The sequence below is a fragment of the Nelumbo nucifera genome, chromosome 2 (assembly GCF_055504915.1).
Source record: "Nelumbo nucifera cultivar China Antique chromosome 2, China Antique-T2T, whole genome shotgun sequence".
NCBI classification, from domain to species: Eukaryota; Viridiplantae; Streptophyta; class Magnoliopsida; order Proteales; family Nelumbonaceae; genus Nelumbo; species Nelumbo nucifera.
Window position 1 is genome coordinate 66271130 of NC_142650.1, and position 17856 is coordinate 66288985.

Consider the following 17856-nt stretch of genomic DNA (forward strand, 5'->3'; position numbering starts at 1 on the left):
GCCTCAAAGAAAGTCCAAAGGCTATTCACCGGATTAGGTGGTCCGGCCGTCTGGGGCCCACCCAGGCCCAATATCAACAGACCACAATCCACATCGCTTACAAGGTACAAGCCACCCCCAACTCAGTGGGCCCCACCGGAACAGCTTCCTTCATCCAATGCACTGTGCCCACTCCATCTCCACCACAAAAACCCGTTAACTCGACCAAACTACCTCTTATGTCGTATCCACGTTGCGAAAAACAAAAAGAAAAAGAAAAAGGGACGGCTGCAGTGCACCAGGTGTCAGCACATGGATCAGGTCCTACCGAACATAAGGTGGTACCACGAGTCCACGACCACTAAAATATCTGAAATATTTATAAGAGAAGATATTTTGGTGCGTGGCCTCTCGCTCGACACGTGTATTCCAAAAAGAGGCGAGACCGAGATCGTCGCACTGGACGCATTTCACGAAGCGCTCTCTCGTTTGTCACGTCTGCATCACTCATTGGCTCCAGGTTTGAAACTCTCGCTCTTTGGATCGCTAATCCTCTACATTTGTGGAAGCTTTTGTCAGAGGAGGGAACTCTCTCACCTTTTACCCGTGTCAAAGTAAGGGGTAATTTTGTCTTTTCATTTAAGGGTTATTTACAAAGAAAACACGTGTGTAAACAGGAGGAAGAGTATGTATCTAGTCCTAGTCGAGATAGTGGGAGTAGCACCTCGGAAGGAAAATATCTAAGCGGAGCGAGTGGCGGAGGAATAGGCGCGTACTCGTCCGTTATTCGGGGCGAGATGACGTGGCAGATACTCCCTCCAATGAGAGATATTTAGGAGACTGGTCGGTGACCGCAGGACGATCAGTCGTGGCACGTCTCACCAAAAAGATCTTTTCTCTCTCCTCTCTGGTGTTTTGTATTGTATGTCTAGTTGTCTACTTGGCTGCTGGAAAAATATGGAGCACAGGATGAGAGAGGAGGCGGAGGTTGTCGTCGCCGGAGACGACGGGGAGGAGGTTGCGACCGGTCGGAGTATGGAGAACAGGGTGGTGAGGGATGTTGTTGCGGGGGCAGTGGAAGCGTCGTCCAGGAATCGGGTATCGAATGGTGAGTTGAACTCGGGAGGAGGAGGAGGAGGAGGAGGTGGAAGTAGGAGCAGAGAGCAGGTGATTGGGTGGGAGCGGTTTCTTCCAAGGAGGTTCTTGAGGGTTCTTCTTGTTGAGAATGATGATTCTACTAGGCATATAGTTGCTGCTTTGCTAAGGAAATGTAGCTACCAAGGTATGCTCTGTTTCTTCATCATCATTATCTTCTTCTTCTTCTTCTTTAAATGCTCTGTTGTTTCATCTTTCTTTTGGTTACGGAGTTAAGTTTTTTATTTGATGGATTTTTTTTTTTAATTTGGTCTTTAAATGTTAAACTTTTTTAAATTGAAGTCATGCCTCACTAATACCCCCTTTTAGTTTCTATGATATCAATGGAATAATATCATCGAGTATCTATGAAGAATGATCAATCCTTTATTAGATTGAAACAAGCGTTCATTGTCTAAACAATTCATAACTCAGAGTCTGATCTTGGTGCTTTCATGGTTTTAGTAATACAAGATGAAACGCGAGAGAGCATGAGATGTCTTTTTCATAAACTTGAAATGTTTTGAGTTGATAGGATGACCCTTGGGCAGCGGGGAACTGGGTTTTATTTCTTTTTAGAAAACAGCCCGTACTGCATGCCTCATCATCTTTTTGAGTCAAATGAGGGAAGAGATGGTAGGTACATATCCACTTTGCATGATTTTGACTAGCTCATTGTTTCTACATTGCTGGAAGTTGGAACTCGAGAGCAGAGGCAATAGTCATTGATAAGGTTGAATCTTAATTGATTATCCATGTGCCATTGTGTGTCTTCAAATGAGCTTAGCTACTTCAGTCTAGTTTTGTTGCTGTTCCTTTCTGGATAAGGATAATAGTCATTCTTCTAATCCATCATCAATGTTGAGGAGGCAGCCTTGACAAGTTTAAATTATTATCCAATTGCTCCAAAAATCCTTCTTTCATGTATCATGCTCATGACATGGTTATCCATTGTTGTAAAGCCTCGTCAGATAATTTAATACTAGTGGTAAGTAATAGGGGGTGTTTTATTCAACTGGTGCAGGTGATGAGGTGTTTTCCATTTCATAACCTTTGAGTGAACTGGATGTTCCAAATGAAGTTAATAATTTTCATCTAGTAGCAGAGTGCTTGGGCCTGTAGTTCTCAATTGAGTGTGGTTAAAAACCATATTTGAGATTTACCTATTACTAGTGCGGCATGATGATTCCTTGGCAAAATTTTGATGGTATTCTTTCACATGACTAATCTGGAACTTTGTTGTGTCCTAAACAGTTACTGCAGTTGCAGATGGGCTCAAAGCTTGGGAGGTCCTAAAGGAGAAACAATATAATTTTGATCTTGTTTTAACTGAAGTGGTGATGCCTTCTCTCTCTGGGATAGGTCTTCTTTGCAAGATCATGAGCAATGACATATGCGAAAACATTCCAGTAATCAGTGAGTTACAAATTATTCAAATCCTAGGCTTATCTTTTTGATGCCTTAGAAGAGAGTCTTTGACCTTCTCTCATTTCATGCCTGACAGTGATGTCCTCACATGATTCCATTGGCATAGTATTTAAATGCATGCAAAAGGGTGCTGCAGACTTTCTGGTAAAGCCAGTTAGAAAAAATGAACTAAGAAACTTGTGGCAGCATGTCTGGAGAAAGTATTGTGTATGTTCTATCCCTTTACCATTCATTTGTTTAGTCCATTTCTTTCCTAAAAATTCAGTTCAATCCTTGTGTTTATTTATTATGGAATTCAAAATTGGTAACAACTCAGACCACTCTTGCAGTCTAGTAGTTGTGGAAATAGGTCTGAAAATGACAATCTAAACCAGGTAAGACTGGAGGCTGTGTCTGACAATGATGCTGCTAGCAATCATGGAAGTGCAAATGCTTGCAACAAATCTAAAATGGGAAACAGTTCTAACAAAGAAAGTGATACTCAGGTGAGCATTCTAATCCTTTATATATTTTTGATCAAAGTAATCTGTATGATTTAGCCCTTGATGTTTCATCTGCTATAAAATCTATGCATGGAGTCCTATGAAAAGGACATTTGAGTTTGATTACTAGAGAAGAATCCATTTAAATGGTCGATGTAATTTATAAGATATCAGAACGGATACTTACTGATGTAGGATAGTGTTGTAAGTGAACAAAATTCTCACAATAGAATAACAGAATATAGATATTAAAAGAAGAATACAAAGGTAGTGGTTAGAGGAGTCATTTCTCTCTTCCCTAATCAAGTATGGATCACCCAAAGCTCAATGCAAGGCTTTCAATGGGGTCACATCAGTGAATAGGAATTCTTGAGCATCATGCCCAAAGAAAATAGACAAAAGGCAAAATTTTATCTCCAATGTTGTTATTCTCCTTTACAACTATATTATGAGTTTATGACCTTATATACAATCATTTCCCTAATGTAAAAACTCTGAAGGCCTTCCAACACATGTGTATAGATGGAATGACTGCAAAACTCCTACGGACCCTTTGACCTATTACAACTTTGACATGAATACCTACCTAAATAAATCTCTTGACTTAAAAAATTAAAGAACACAAATCACAACTTGTCAAACAATTATGAATCAGCTACAACGCAAATCATAATTCTCTGGTTATTGGAAATACAATAGAATAACCTATCTAATGATACTAGAATATGAAACAAGCCATAATAAACTGAAGACAATTTTCTGAGGCCCAAAAAATTTACAAACAATGAAGGGGGAAGGAGTTTAAAGAGGAAAAGAGTGGAGGACAATCGACAGGGTTTAAATAGAAAGAAAAGATTGGTGGTATGAGGAGCCATAGGGGAAAGGGTTGAAAGGAAAGAAATGGATGAGCAGGAGGGGGGCGAAAAGGAAAAGAGGAAGGGGGGGGGGGGTGAGGAGACAGTGGAGACTGAAGCTATAGAGGTTACAGGGGAAGAGAACACTAAGAAGGGGAAGGTGGGTATTGATTAGCTAGTGGACAGATAGGTGGCGATTGGGAAGTCTCTTGGCCTCTTTTTTCTAGGGGAAAGAGATGGAAGTAAATGGGAAGAATATAACAAAATGAAAGCAGTTGGGGAAGGGGGTGAGATATGGGAGGAAGGAGAAGGGAAGGAAGAAGAAATTGTTGAGGAAGAGTGAAAGGAGGTTAGGGGAAAATTAATAGGGAAGGGCGAGATGGCTGAAAATTTAAGATGGAGTTGGTATCCGGGCATGTCTGAAGATTGAAGAGAATAAAGATGAAGGAGGTTGAATGGCTGCAGGTTTTCTTGGTCAAATAGGCAAAGCTGGCAAAGCAAATAAGCAACTAAGCAAGATGATCGTTTGGGGTCAACCTTGGGTAGTTTGGGGCTCAAATTTGTATTTTGGATGACTTTATCTTGATTGGCCTATGGCGAATTGTATTGCTTTAGCTTGTTTGGAGGTGTTGCCTTAACATCTGTTTAAGATTGTATCACTGTTTTCCTTTTAATGAAAATTTCTTTTACTATCAAAAAAAGTTTACAAATAATTTTGAAAATTATCTTCTTTGTGTCCCATGATCACTTACCTACATTTCATAATGAATACAATTTAGTTTCATATCTTATTTCAGTTTATTTGTCCTTTAGTAAATAAGTCCTTAAGTAGGTTGTGAATTCCTTAATGGATGAATAACATGTTATGCTGATTACAATTTTACGCATTAAAAGACAATGCAATAAATCACTCAGCTCAATCACTACAGTGTTTGTCAAATGGCCCCTCAGATTCTTAGTTAAATATTTCTTGTCAATATCTTATTTATATCACAGTTTACTGTTTTGTGATATGTAGATGGTCGTATATATGATGTGATTTTACTCTTTATGCAGAGCTCCTGTAGTAAACCAGAGACAGAAAACAAGAGTCTGCAGAAAATAGGGGAGTCTCTTGAAATTGAAAATAAGGGTTTTCCCAAGGAAACTGATTTAAAATTAGAGAAGCATGAATATAACATGGTGACAGAATCATCAATGCTTGATAAGGGCAAAGCAGAAGGTAATCAATTTTGTTTGACTTAGTATTTATTACATAGGATCAAATAGATATTATAGTATCTGATAATTTCTGCTATTTCAGATAAGTCAACAGGGGTAGAAGTCAAAGTAACTCTGTCCATCCAAGGAGCTGCTTCAAATAAAAGGATTTGGGAGAAGAATGTTTTTTATGCTGGATCCCCATGCAGAGAGGAACAACCAGTTTCCTTGAGAAATAAAGAGGGTGCACATAATGATCCTGTATCTCTTGATCAAACTGAGGGAACAAATGAGCCTTCAAAAGAGGTTATTGATTTCATTGGGGCAGCAACTGCTCAGCAGTATAGTTGTTCAGTATTGGGCAATAATGGCCACAAAGAGGTTATTTTGTCTGAAGCTGCAAAAACCTCAGATGTAAAGAGTAGCATAAGTAATTCTGGCTCCTTGCCTTTATGGGAGCTTTCTTTAAGGAGGTCACAATTTAAAGGCCAGGATGAGGAAGTCTTTCAGGAAAAGCATGTGCTGAATCACTCAGATGCATCACCATTTTCAAGGTGAGTTTTCTATCTTGAATATCATTATCTACTAGAACTACTTTGGCCTCTTTTTATTAAGTGACTAATGTGGATTTAAAGAAAGTTGAGTTTGCATTTCTAGTGGAAAATATTTATTTTTTTATGATTTACTATTACTGTGCTTGCATCCATCTTAGCAACAGTTGAAAAAAAATTAGAAAACATGATATGGTGTTCTCTTTACTGTCTATATTTTAAGAGAGTTGTAGCTGCAAAAAGTTTAGTTCTTAATTCTGTAGATTATATAACTTATAATGATTGCTTATGTGCTTGGCTGTTCATACTTTTGTAGCAGCTTCTGTTAATTTCTTGATCCTTTCAGCGCATGAGTACCCTACAACTTTTGTATGTGACTTTTATTTTATGTCTGGGATCAAGTTTCAAAAATTGTAAATAAATATTTAAATTTTGAGAACTACAAACTGAGAAACTAGAACTAGAACAAAGAAGGAAATTGTACAAACATGAAGCTAGGGAAATTAAATAATTAACAAATAACTGGGAAGGGAAAACTAGAAAGGATATCTGGAGCTGCATCTTTCTCCTTGAACCATGTAAGGATTTGAATTGTCTCTTGCACAAAAGCATTAACAAGGAATGTAGAGTCATGCTACATGTTTCAAGAGAACTCTGGAGGCAAAATCCTCTCTTTTTTTTTTGCATCAATAAAATCCTCCCAGTTTTTCAGCCAAAGAAAAGAGAGAAAATTCTGTCTCATTTATGATGTTCATCTTTTGATGTCTCTCCTAAAACAAGCTCTATATGTATTGCAATTCAAATATGAAGTATGCAAGTATGACAAAACATCTTTAGGCAATTTTTGATTGCAGAGAGAACACATAAATCTAAAAGAAATACTAAAAGAAAATATCACCTTTTCCAACCAGTTTGCCAAGAAACTGGTCAAGAGACATTTCAAACTTTGTACCATTGTGGATACAATATGTTTTGCAAAATCTCATGGTGGTTGATATTCTCAGTTATTTTATTAAGAAATCTAAGAGTATGAACTTGCTGAAAGGATTTGAGGCAAGGTTCAAAATTTCGATATGGTATGCCCCGTATCGGGCATATCATATCGTATCTTTTGGTCCCGAAACACCTGTAACGGGTGTTTCGGGACCCCACTCTTTTTTAATAAAAAATACCTGTATTTAACTCCCCAAAAACCAAATTTTGAAAAAAAAACTAAAATAAAATGTTTCCGCGTGTATCTAAGTACCAATACACCTCTGCAAATGCACAAAGGTGTATCGATATTTTGAACCTTGATTTGAAGTGGGAAGGGAAGCAACTCAAATATAACATTTACAATTTTCAGATGATATTATAATGTGCTTGGAGGCTGATTTGGAGAATATTACCAATCTGAAATGGGTGATCCAATGCTTTGAGATGGTGTCTGGTCTTCAAGTAAACTTCTACAGAAGTAGTTTTGTGGGAACGAACACAAGTGATAATCTTGTGGACAGATTTAAGGAGGTATTAGGTTGTAAAGTGCAGAAGTTTCCCATTCCTTATTTGGGGATGTCTCTTGGAGGGAACCCAATGATCCAAAGTTTTTGGGACCCGGTGGTGGAGAATGTGAAAAACAGTTGGCTACATGGAAGAAAAGTGGGGCAGGCTCACTTTAATAAAGGCTCGTCTGTCCAACTTGCTAATTTACTATTTCTCTATGTTCCAAATCCAAGTTAAATTTAAATATCAAATTGAAAAACTCCAAGGAAATTTTTTTGTGGGATGGGGATGTTAAGAAGAAAAATCACTAAGTTGGGAGCAGGTTTGTGAACCTAAGAAAGTCAAAGGGCTTGGCATTGGGCACATCAAGGAGAGGAACATACCTATTCTTGGCAAATGGTTGTGGTCCTTGTGGAAATACCCTCTTGAACCTGGTTCTCCCTGGTCATTAGTGGAAACAGGAAAAATGCTAATGGTTGGGATAGCAAAGTCCACTCAAACCGAGCGAAAGTAACCAATCCCTAGAAAGGTATTTCCTCTACAACATTGTTTCTTTCATTAGATATAAAGTGGAGGGAACAGAGTCAAAATATGGATGAAATTTTGGTGGGGTGAGAGTACCTTGGCCGATTCCCACCTCAGTTGTTTAGCCTTTTCCAAACCCAATAAGCCACTATTTCCTCTTGCTTTCCTTCACATCATGAAACCTACTGGAACCTAAGCCTTAGAAGAGCCCTAAGGGATGTAGGGGTTGCTCAAATTGCAGACTTGCTTCATTCCCCAAGTGAGGTCTACATCTCCCTTCTAACCCCAAACCAACACATATGGAAACCTCATCTTGCTGTTAAATTCTCATTAAATCCTTTTTCAGGGCCATATTGTTGGGAGCTCATGATACAAGCTTCCTGTTTAAGAAAATTTGGTGTTCCCATACTTCTCCTGGAGTATCTTTTTCTCTTCTTGTTTTTTTTTGGTATGGGAAACCTGCTTAAAGAGAATAAACACTTGTGATCTGTTACAAAGGAAGAACAAGGGCAGGTTATGTATTTGGCCTTGTGTGTGCATCCTATGCCTTAGTGATGGTGAACCTGTTGAGCATCTACTTCTCCATTGTCCAAAAACAATGAAAATTTGGCTCCACTTTCTCAACCTTGTTGGTTACAATTGGGTTGCTTTTGAGCATATTGTGGAGTTCCTATGGTAATGACATGGTAGAGGTCTTGAGGAAAGGAAAAATCTACTATTGTACGCACTGTACGGTGGTGGGTCAGGCAGTGATGTGTGTGAAGAAATAAATAATCATATTTTTTGAAAATAAGGCTAGATCCTATGAAGATTTGGTTTCTCATATAACCTATTGTGTAATTTGTGGGTGGTTAATTTATTGGAATTCAAAGGAATATCTGTGAGTGACTTGCAAGGGAATGTGGTGATCTTATACTCCTCCCCTAAAGCCTTAAGCATTCTTTGGGGGTCATCCATCAAGGGAGGAGGTGGTGATGATATTAAAATTTGATGGAAGTTCTTTAGGTAATCCGGGTGAAGGTGCAAGGCAAGGGACTTTTAAGCTGTGTTTGGTTTGAAAGAAAAGGTAGGGAAACCTATACAATGTTTCTATAGGTTTCCCTACCTTTCCCTACCTTTTCTTTCAAACCAAACATAGCCTTAGGGACAATTTGTTCTTGGATGTTTTGTGACTTTGAGATATATCTGTGGGGTCAGTGCCCTTGTCTTGGATAGTTGACAGTTGTACCCTGGTTATGTTCTCATTTAATGAAAGTCGCCATTTCCAATAAAAAACCAGGTGAAGGCGTGAAGCTGGGATTGTAGGTGTGATCAAGGGAAGATATGGAAGTATTTATTGGGCGTTTATGGATTGGGACTGCTGACTCTACAAAGTTATGGTATAATCATAGTTACCTCTTTTCAAAAAAGAAAAAGGTTTTGCAAAATCAATCTTCAAAGTTATGGTATAAACACTGGTCATGTGCATTTTCTTTCACATTCTATTCTCTCTCTCTCTCTCTTCCTGAAAAGTGGTAAAGATTTCTGTAAGAGGGTGAGAAGCTTGCAATACAAAAAGGTCCCTATATATGCACAGCAGCATTTACATTCAGCTTGCAATACAAGAATCAAAAACTCATGGAGAACCTATTGTCGGTGAAATAACTAGATGGAGTTCCCTCAAAAAGCTTAGAACTGCTGCTCGTCTCTTCAAATTCCATTCCACTTTACTAATAACAGCTTCAACTGGAGCAGATTTAGATTCAAAGATTCTGAAATTCCACTCCTTCCAAAATACAAACTTCCCAACAGATTGCAAAGGGCAAGCAATTCCACAGGAGATTCCCTCTCTCAGAGAAAGAACCACATCTCCAGTAAGAAAGCAACTTAGAGAAAGTGGGTGGAAGGGCCCAATGCATCTGAAATAGCTAAAAGAAATGGCACCAAATCTGATGAGTAAAAGAACAACGAAGCAATAGGTGATGAATAGATTCTGACTGTGCATCACAGAGTCAACAAACATTGTTCAGTGCCATGCCCCATCTCACTAAAGCTTCAATTGTTTGAATCCTATCTCTTCAAGCCAGACACAAAAAAAATGAAATAAAAAAACACTTTGTAGGTACCTTGGACTGCCAAATCCATAACCAGCCAACCTTTACAAAGGGATCCAACAAAGCACAAATGCAGGACTTGGTTGAAAAAAATCCCATTCTTCTCCCCGGTCCACAGTTGAAGATCTTCAGACCCTGAAGCAAGCTCTACCTCATGCAGCCTGCTCATCAGGTCCAGCCAAGAAGGGACCTCCCAATCATTCAAATTCCTCCGGAAGCTAGGAGACCAGACCACATGACCATTAAACAACACCACAAAATTACTGACAGCTCCTTCCTTGTTAGAAGAAATTGCAAAAAGGGCAGAATCCAGCTCACATTCTATTCTTCATAGATTTTGAGGAAAACATCATTTTAAGAAACTAAAGAGTGTAAGAAAGTTTTGAAGTGGGCCTTGTGCAATTTATCAATCCAACCAAACAGATGTCAGTTTTTCTTCAGAGAGAATTTTCTTTTCTCAGTTTCTGTTTCTTTAATTAGAAACCAAATACAACTTTCACAAAAACTAAGGTGGTTTCTAAATTTCTAGTTTCTACCCCACTTCTAAAGAGACATGGAGAATCAACAATGGCAGAACTGGTAGCAACCTTGCAGCAATTGAGAATTGAAAGGCTCCTCAGTTATAGGGATCTAGAGGTGGATTGAGAATAAAAGGTGGTAGTAAACTGGATACAAAAAATAAGGTCCATGGAAGTATAGGCACATAATGAGAGAGGTGCAGCATTTGGCTATGGAGATAATATGCAATTGGGTTCAAAAATCAAACAATAGCCTAGCTGATAGCAGCCTTGCAGTTATGCACTTTCAGCTGTTGGTCAGTTTTGTCCTAATTTTCCATAATTTGAAAGTTCTCAACTCCTACAAATGTAAAACTAAAAACCTCTCATACCAATCTGGATAAATTCTTTGGATTTCTTTTGGTATTAATCTAAATTGAGTTTGTCAATCATTCCACTTGATCAAGAATTTACTCTCGTCTTTCTATGTTGAAGCAGTCTATCTTTAGAGAAGAAAAAATCTTTCTTCATGTTATTCGTTTTCATTGGAATATTCATTTTTAGTAGTGCATTGAATGATATTTTGATAGAAGGTATACTTTTAGATCTTTGTCATTGAAAATCAAACCAACATTTACATATCAGGCAATTGCAAAGATTAGTATTAGAACCCAAATTCTTGAGAACTTTGTACAGAACTGACCTCAATGGTGAAGCTTGTTATGTTTCCCTTTAGAAAATCTGCCCAACCTTAGCATCATTGACTATCAGACTGATCTTACATGTCAGGTAATTGTAATAAGCGGTGTTTTAAAAAGCATTGGAGGAGCCCCTCCCACCAAGGTGCACTAAGAAAACACCTAGAGGTGCAAGCCTAGAAGCGTATAGACCCTTGAGGCGTACACCTCCAGTATAGAGGCATATGAACTGTACACCTGTATTTTGCTTTATGCTTCATATATTTAAGCCAATTTTTATAATAAAAATGTTATAGATAAAAGTGGGGGAACCATTTTATCATGTTCCCCATTATATATTAACATAATGCAGAGGATGAAAATCCCCCAAATTTGTTTATTGTAACATTATCAAAATGCCATTGTATGGATTTGCTGGCTCGTGGGGCCTTTGCCTCCATACCTCCACTAGGGGGCACATGTCCCCCTGGACCCCAAAAACTATCCATAGCACACTATATATGAATCCAGCCACATAAGACCATACCAGCAAAATATAAAGCATCTAGACTACAGTTACCACACTTATGCCTCCTCGTGCTTAGGAAGCTTACACCTCTTGCATTCTGAACTATGTGTCATGCCTCTGAGTAGTCATGTCTCTGCATTTTGAAACATTGGTAATGCCTTAGAACCAAACTTCTTCAGAACTTTGCATTGGAACTGCCTTCATCGGTAAATTTCTTTAGAAAATCTGTGCATCCTTAAGATCTTTGAAATCAAAGGTGCCTCAATCTATCCTGACATATGATCCAAGAAAGAATAAGTGTGAAAAAGAAAATAAATCCTCAGGTAAATGAAGCTTTTATTTCACTTGCAGGTATGCCAGTGCTCAGATTCGTACTTCCTGTCCAAGGTCAGGGTCTTCTTCTGCCAATTTATGTGTAAGGGCCAGTGATTCTGATGCTGCAAAATCTCACACAAATTCAAGTTCCAATCATGGGAATAAAATTCCTTTCCCTCTTATAGAGAGATTAATATCTCCAAATCAAAATGGAGATGAAACTTTAATTTGCTGCCATCTGTCATCTTCTAGCAAAAGGGAGGATGGAGAACCTTCATCATCTGTTACTTTAAGAGAAGATACCTGTGTTGGTCATTCTTCTACTGAGAAGACAGTATTCTCTCATCCCCAACTTGGATTCATTCCACTTCCTATTCCTGTTGGGACAACGCCTTTTCATAATTTATGTGCTGGCTATGGCACCATATTTCAACCAGTTTTCTACCCAGAAACTTCTACACCTTTATGTGGCTCATCTGAAGTTGGGAAAGATGTATTGCATCCATCCAACCCATATTCTCAAGACAGTCATATTGTTAATGATCTCAAGCATGATGGTTCACATGACTGTGTGGAGAAACCCCATCCCCATCGGTTGAAGCATCCAATGGAGGAAAGCAGAGACAATAACAAATCCATATATCCAAGAAAAATGCTGCCAACTCCTACCGATATTGCCAATCAACTTGCTAACTGTAGCCATGGTATTACTGATGCTAATGGAAGCAATGACAGTAATAGGTACACTGTCAGTACAGGAGCTGCTGTAGAAAATGGAAATGAAGACGGTTCCATTAACTTCAATCGGAAGGTAGAGCATGACCATTCTCGACGTGAGGCTGCATTAACCAGATTCCATTTGAAACGAAAAGACAGATGCTTTGAGAAAAAGGTAACAAATGCTAGATACATTCTTATTTGTGTTCTCCATATTTTTTGACAGCTGTTATTTTCTTTTCTAGACAGAAAGGACCTCTTTTTTTCTCATTTAATAAAAGGCTTGTCTCTTCCCTTTTTTTGGTTCTTTTTCCTCCTAAACACAACATACTATGGTAAAAAGTGTTATTCATGTTGATTGAACAGTGGTCCCACCAATCAAGAATTATTTGAATATGATTTATATGCCTTGCCAATTCTTTAATGTGATGAAAAGTTCATCCTGTCTTGCAACTGAATCTGAACTTTATTTCAGGTTAGGTATCATAGTAGGCAAAAGCTTGCAGAACAACGCCCACGATTGAAAGGGCAATTTGTGCGTCAATCAGTTGCTGAATCAACGATGATGGCTGCACAACCAGACAATTGAGAAGAGCTATTTAACCTATTTTTAATACTGTAAAAGCTTTATATCCATGAGTAAAAGGTATGGGGTGAGGTCTTTCTAACTTTGTAGGTTGAGCTAGTGCATTTTCCCCCTTTTCTTCATTATGGCTGCTGAATCCAGTAGCTATTACAAGATACTCTAAAATGGTGGGGCATAAATCCCAATATATAATTGATGTATTTATATTGAATATTTCCACATGATCAATTAAACATTGTTTCCAAAAGGAAGTTTTGAGGTTTGTATCATCCTTCTGGTCCTAAGCAACAAGCAGGGTTTTAAAAAACATTTGAAGTTTATGTCTGAAGGAAAATCCTAAGAAAAATGCCCTGAATCAAATGGAAGCTCATGCCTAAAGTATAGTATACGTTCATCACACTTTCAGGTGCCCTTATATCGAGAATATGTTATTTCATATATAGTTGAAGTGGGATTATCATCACAGGTAGTTAAGAGCACCTCTAAGATTCCTGGGTTTCTGTTTTCATTTACGTTAAAAGCTTTCAAATAGTTTGTGTAACAACTTGTAAGAAAGCCGTACTTCTTTGTAATCATTGATTATATGATGAGTAATTAATTAAACTAATCTCATATAGAGGGAAGTGCCTTTATTTGCAGAGCTATACACTTCTCATATTAGTTCGCATTTGTTTCGGAAGTAATGAAATATCAATGGGCTTAAGCCTCCTGTTTGATGTTTGCACCTCATGCATGATTGCGTCATGCCAGTGAACGTTGGTTTCAAGACATGGTCGCACAGGTCCTTTGTGCTAGATAACCTCTTCCCGTTTCAGCCACGGCAGGAAGATGTGAACATCTGAACCACTGATCAGAGAGGGGCCTCTCGATTGGCTGTGTTCCAGTGTCCTGTCTGTGTCTTTTATGTGCAACATCTTGTACTGGAGTCTTCTACTTAACCTGCTGCCGAAGTTTCACATTTTTGGCATAAACATGGTATGCAAAAAGGGGATTTATTTTTCCATGTTGTGGAGGCTGATGAACTGAATCACACCACATGAATAGAGGCTATTGGGGCCAACCCTTGGAGCCCTTTCTTGGGTAGCTAACCTGAGTTGCCACATGGGGGACTCTGTCATACAACTCATTTGGCAAATTTGCCGCCTCAATAATATCGTATGAACAAAAGAACTATTTCAGAAATCAAAAACCTATAATATGGACCTAATCATACAGACCTGCAGGTGTTTCAGGTCCACTAGAGTTTGTAGGAAATTGACACATGTATTTATGTTAAATCATTCATGAGAAGCATTTGCAGGACAGGATTTACTTGGCATTTGGTATTATCATGTTTGGAATCAAAACACCATAGTTCTAAACTTGGTAGAGTCAGAAGCTAATGCAACTCTTTTGTCTTTGCTCATGTATGAATCCCTAGCCGGGCATGTGTGCCTCAGTGCCTAGATTGTTGGTGCAGATTCTGAACAAGTTCAACACTCCTCCAAAAAAAGCTAAAACGTGAGTAATCATCATACTTCATTGGTTGAGGTGGAGATCTTGCCTCCTATTGCTTGAAGGAAAAAGGTATGTTAAAGACTAAACATTCCTCTCTTTTTTTGCCTTAATTCCTTGGTCTACATTACAAAGCCTGAGAAGGTTCTTTCATACTTTATTTTGGTAATCAGTTAAACTGTGTTACAGTAGTAGGGGTAGTTGGTTAGTGGGGTACAGGGGTAGGGGCAGAACAGGGTGTACCTGAGGTCCACTGGCTATACAAGAGAGAGCTTAGGCCCATTTGGCTTGTGTAATCCCTTGCTATGGGAGTGATGCCTTGCATGGTGACTATCTGAACTAGTGGATCATTTGCTCTTTCTCATATTTTGGGGCAAACCAATTTCTCAACAAGGAACGACCAACAGACACCCACCGATACATACACTGCTATGGAGGCTTTGACCAACAATATCTCCTTTTTAGCAAGATCTGGGCTGTAGGTGATGGGAATTCTTAAAGTCGTCTATTCATTACAGTTGGGCAGTTGCATGTTCCAAGGGTTGTTTAGATGATTCCTTGCTATAAAAGCTAATTCATATTTCATTTGCTTTCCTTAAAAAAGATTAGCTATTCTGATTATTGCATAGAAAAGAGATTCTGATATTGCTTTATTTTTTTATTTTTTGGTATTTGGTAGCAAGTTGAAGAGCAATCCGCCAACAAACCATCCACAGCCTTGCATTACCCATTTACATATCTCGTATATGGATCAAACCCGCATCCAAGCCACCCACTCACCCCAGAGAGATGCACCTGGTTGTCTGGTAAGTAGTATGTGAAGTTCGTGCACTTGTGGGCGTTTTACAACATGAATTGTTTTTCTTGTTGCCGGTTCAAAAAAACAAATCTTGTTTGAAAATAGATTGTTTCTTAAAACAAAAACACAAGAAACATGTTCTTCCTTGTGTACATGTTTTTTGTTTTTAAAACTGAAACTAAAAACATGTTCTTGAATTTGGTTTCAAAAGCATGTTTTCCTCTAATTATTAAACATTAGGTTTTAGAAATCATATAATTTATATACTAGAAGATGTGTTTTTTGTTTTAAAAACCAATAGTTTGTTGTTTTCAAAAACACGTATTATTTTTCAAAACAAAACCAACTTATTTTTCACTTGGAGAACAAAAGCAGAATTCAAGAACATGTTTTTATATTTTAGTGGTAATTCCAAAAACAAATGAAAACAAAAACAATCATATTCTAGAACGCCCCTTAAATTTTGAAGTTGGTCCAGTAGGGGGCACCATTTACCCAGTAGCTAACCCATTTCCAGTCCACTACGTGAAACGCGTGGGTTAAACAGGCTGCTAATAAATTGGCATCCATAATTCTTTTTGGGTAAATTACAGATAGTTCCTTTACTTTGGGGGGGTAGTGGCACTGAAGGACCCGAAATTTCAAGTACAACGTTTCTTTAGTATCTTTGAACTATGGTAAATTTACATTCAAGTCCAATTCTGTTAGACTGATGGAAGGGCGAAGGCAAGATTACAAAAATACCCTTGTTTAAATTATACTTTTTCACTATTCATTTTCTTCTACCTTCGGACTCTCGAGCAAACTAGCAGTTGACACCTCTCTCTCTCTCTCTCTCTTCCTCTACCGCTGCAATAAACCCAAATCGAGCATCCACTGCAACTAATCTCATTCTTTTCTCTGGATCAACAAATACAGTACAAATCATCAAACTTAAAAGGAAAAATCAGGGAGAGACCCTGCCAAGCAACACCTGAATGGAATCAATAGTATTTATTTCTGCCCACCAATATATCGTAATTGTACCCAAAAGTATTACAAATAAACAGGAAAATATGATCTGCACTTGTAGTAACTATTCAGATCTTTAACTATTTAGATCTCTCTTGTTTAATAGCCGATGAATGAGCATCAATGCCTGAAGTGCCATTTTCTTGTGTTTGTTCTAGCTGCCTCGAAACCGTAGTAAGACAGGCATTTGCGTACCCTATCGAGTCCCGAATAATACGTCAGAGTCAATATCTCTCTGTTGTAAATTTGTAATTAACATTGGTACTTGGTTATTGATGATGCACAATCCGGCCGATCTTAGCTGTCAACGATCTTGCCTCTGAATTGAGTGGCAGGGACCTGAAACGGAAGGAGAAGAGAAGCTCCGGGGAGAATCCAACGTAAGGGCTCTGAAGCTCAAGTTAGAGTCTTTCAAAGGCAAGATAGACCAGATTGTGCATCATAAATTGGCGCCGTCTGTGGGAACGCTTCAAAAGGCCTCCCTCCAAAACTTTCACATCCCTTTCTTCTTCTTTGAAAAACTCAATACTCATGGCCTCCTCCAGCAACGCCGGATGCGGCACAGAGACAAACACCACCGGGGAACAGCCTCAAGTTCCCGTGGTGTGTGTTGGACAGTTCACCATCCCCCTCTCGGTGGACGGAATTCCCAATCTGAATACGCCACAAGCAGTGGTGCTTGCAAACCTACCTGCCACAAACATCCCCTTTCCTCTCCCCATTGAAACTACCCTCACTGAACCAACCGCCATCCCCCTAGCAGCTAGCCAAAATCGATTGGACGACCTAATGTAGTGCATGCGGGCAATGCAAGCCCAGATGCAACAATTCCAGCAACACCAGCTTTACCAGCACCAAGTGTTGCACAACCTCTCCCAATATCACTATCAACAGCAGTTCCCCCAACTGTCACCGAACCAACCATTACTTCCACCTCGCCACCCTGCTCCGAAGCCGGTCAAGGCCTCTCCGCAGGATGGACGCTTCCACCAAGGAAAGACCTTCAGGCCCCAGATCCCCCCAAACAGCCAAGCCTCGTCCCCAGGCCGGAGAGAGAGAAAAGTCATCCCCGCCTCGCAGCTCGCAGGTGGGTCAAGAACCTCGCCCGCGAGATCGGCACCTCGGGGCTCCAAACCGGAGTTCCCACTCGTGGAAAACCGATTCGGTGCACTGGCAGCAGCGGACTACCAGCACTCCGGGCCCATCGAGCTCGGCAACACGGAGGCCAGCAGCGCCAGTACAAGGCCCACTCAGCAGCGCCAGTACAAGGCCCACTCAGCAGCGAAGGCGCCGTCGAGGTCGACGAACCACCACACGCGTCCTGTCAGAGCTCAGAGGCAAAGGCGAGACGAGCTCGGACGAGGTAGCAGTTGCCCCGATTCTCTCAGTTCCTTCCCCCCTCGCGTCAGAACTCCTGGCAGTCCCCCTGCCCAGAGATTTCAAGCTCCCGCCTCTAGACAAGTATGACGAGTCCTTCGACCCCAACGACCACGTTGACGCTTT

At 39.5% G+C, this 17856-nt stretch overlaps 1 protein-coding gene across 3 annotated transcripts; it reads left to right on the forward strand.

Moving 5' to 3' along the window:
* Nucleotides 1–833: 833 nt before the first annotated feature.
* LOC104601381 (two-component response regulator-like PRR95) lies at nt 834–15409 on the forward strand. Of its 3 annotated transcripts, XR_735859.3 has the most exons (10): nt 834–1261; nt 2368–2529; nt 2618–2748; nt 2871–3026; nt 4934–5099; nt 5181–5631; nt 11783–12638; nt 12939–13109; nt 14470–14615; nt 15223–15409. XR_735859.3 is itself a non-coding variant. In XM_010264679.3 (8 exons), exons 1-8 carry the CDS (start codon nt 904–906, stop codon nt 13050–13052), a joined length of 2349 nt encoding a protein of 782 aa, XP_010262981.1. In that variant the 5' UTR covers nt 834–903; the 3' UTR covers nt 13053–13296. The 3 variants fall into 3 exon arrangements, 2 of the variants coding, with proteins under 2 accessions (XP_010262981.1, XP_010262980.1); XM_010264679.3 differs by lacking the exons at nt 14470–14615; nt 15223–15409 and having other exon boundaries at nt 2916–3026; nt 12939–13296; XM_010264678.3 differs by lacking the exons at nt 14470–14615; nt 15223–15409 and having other exon boundaries at nt 853–1261; nt 12939–13296.
* The last annotated feature ends 2447 nt before the right edge of the window (nt 15410–17856 follow it).

Coding starts and splice junctions, on each gene's coding strand:
- LOC104601381 (XM_010264678.3), top strand. CDS start 904: ATGTCTAGTTGTCTACTTGGCTGCTGGAAAAATATGGAGCACAGGATG. Junction 1,262..2,367: donor AAGGAAATGTAGCTACCAAG/GTATGCTCTGTT, acceptor TGTCCTAAACAG/TTACTGCAGTTGCAGATGGG. Junction 12,639..12,938: donor ACAGATGCTTTGAGAAAAAG/GTAACAAATGCT, acceptor ACTTTATTTCAG/GTTAGGTATCATAGTAGGCA.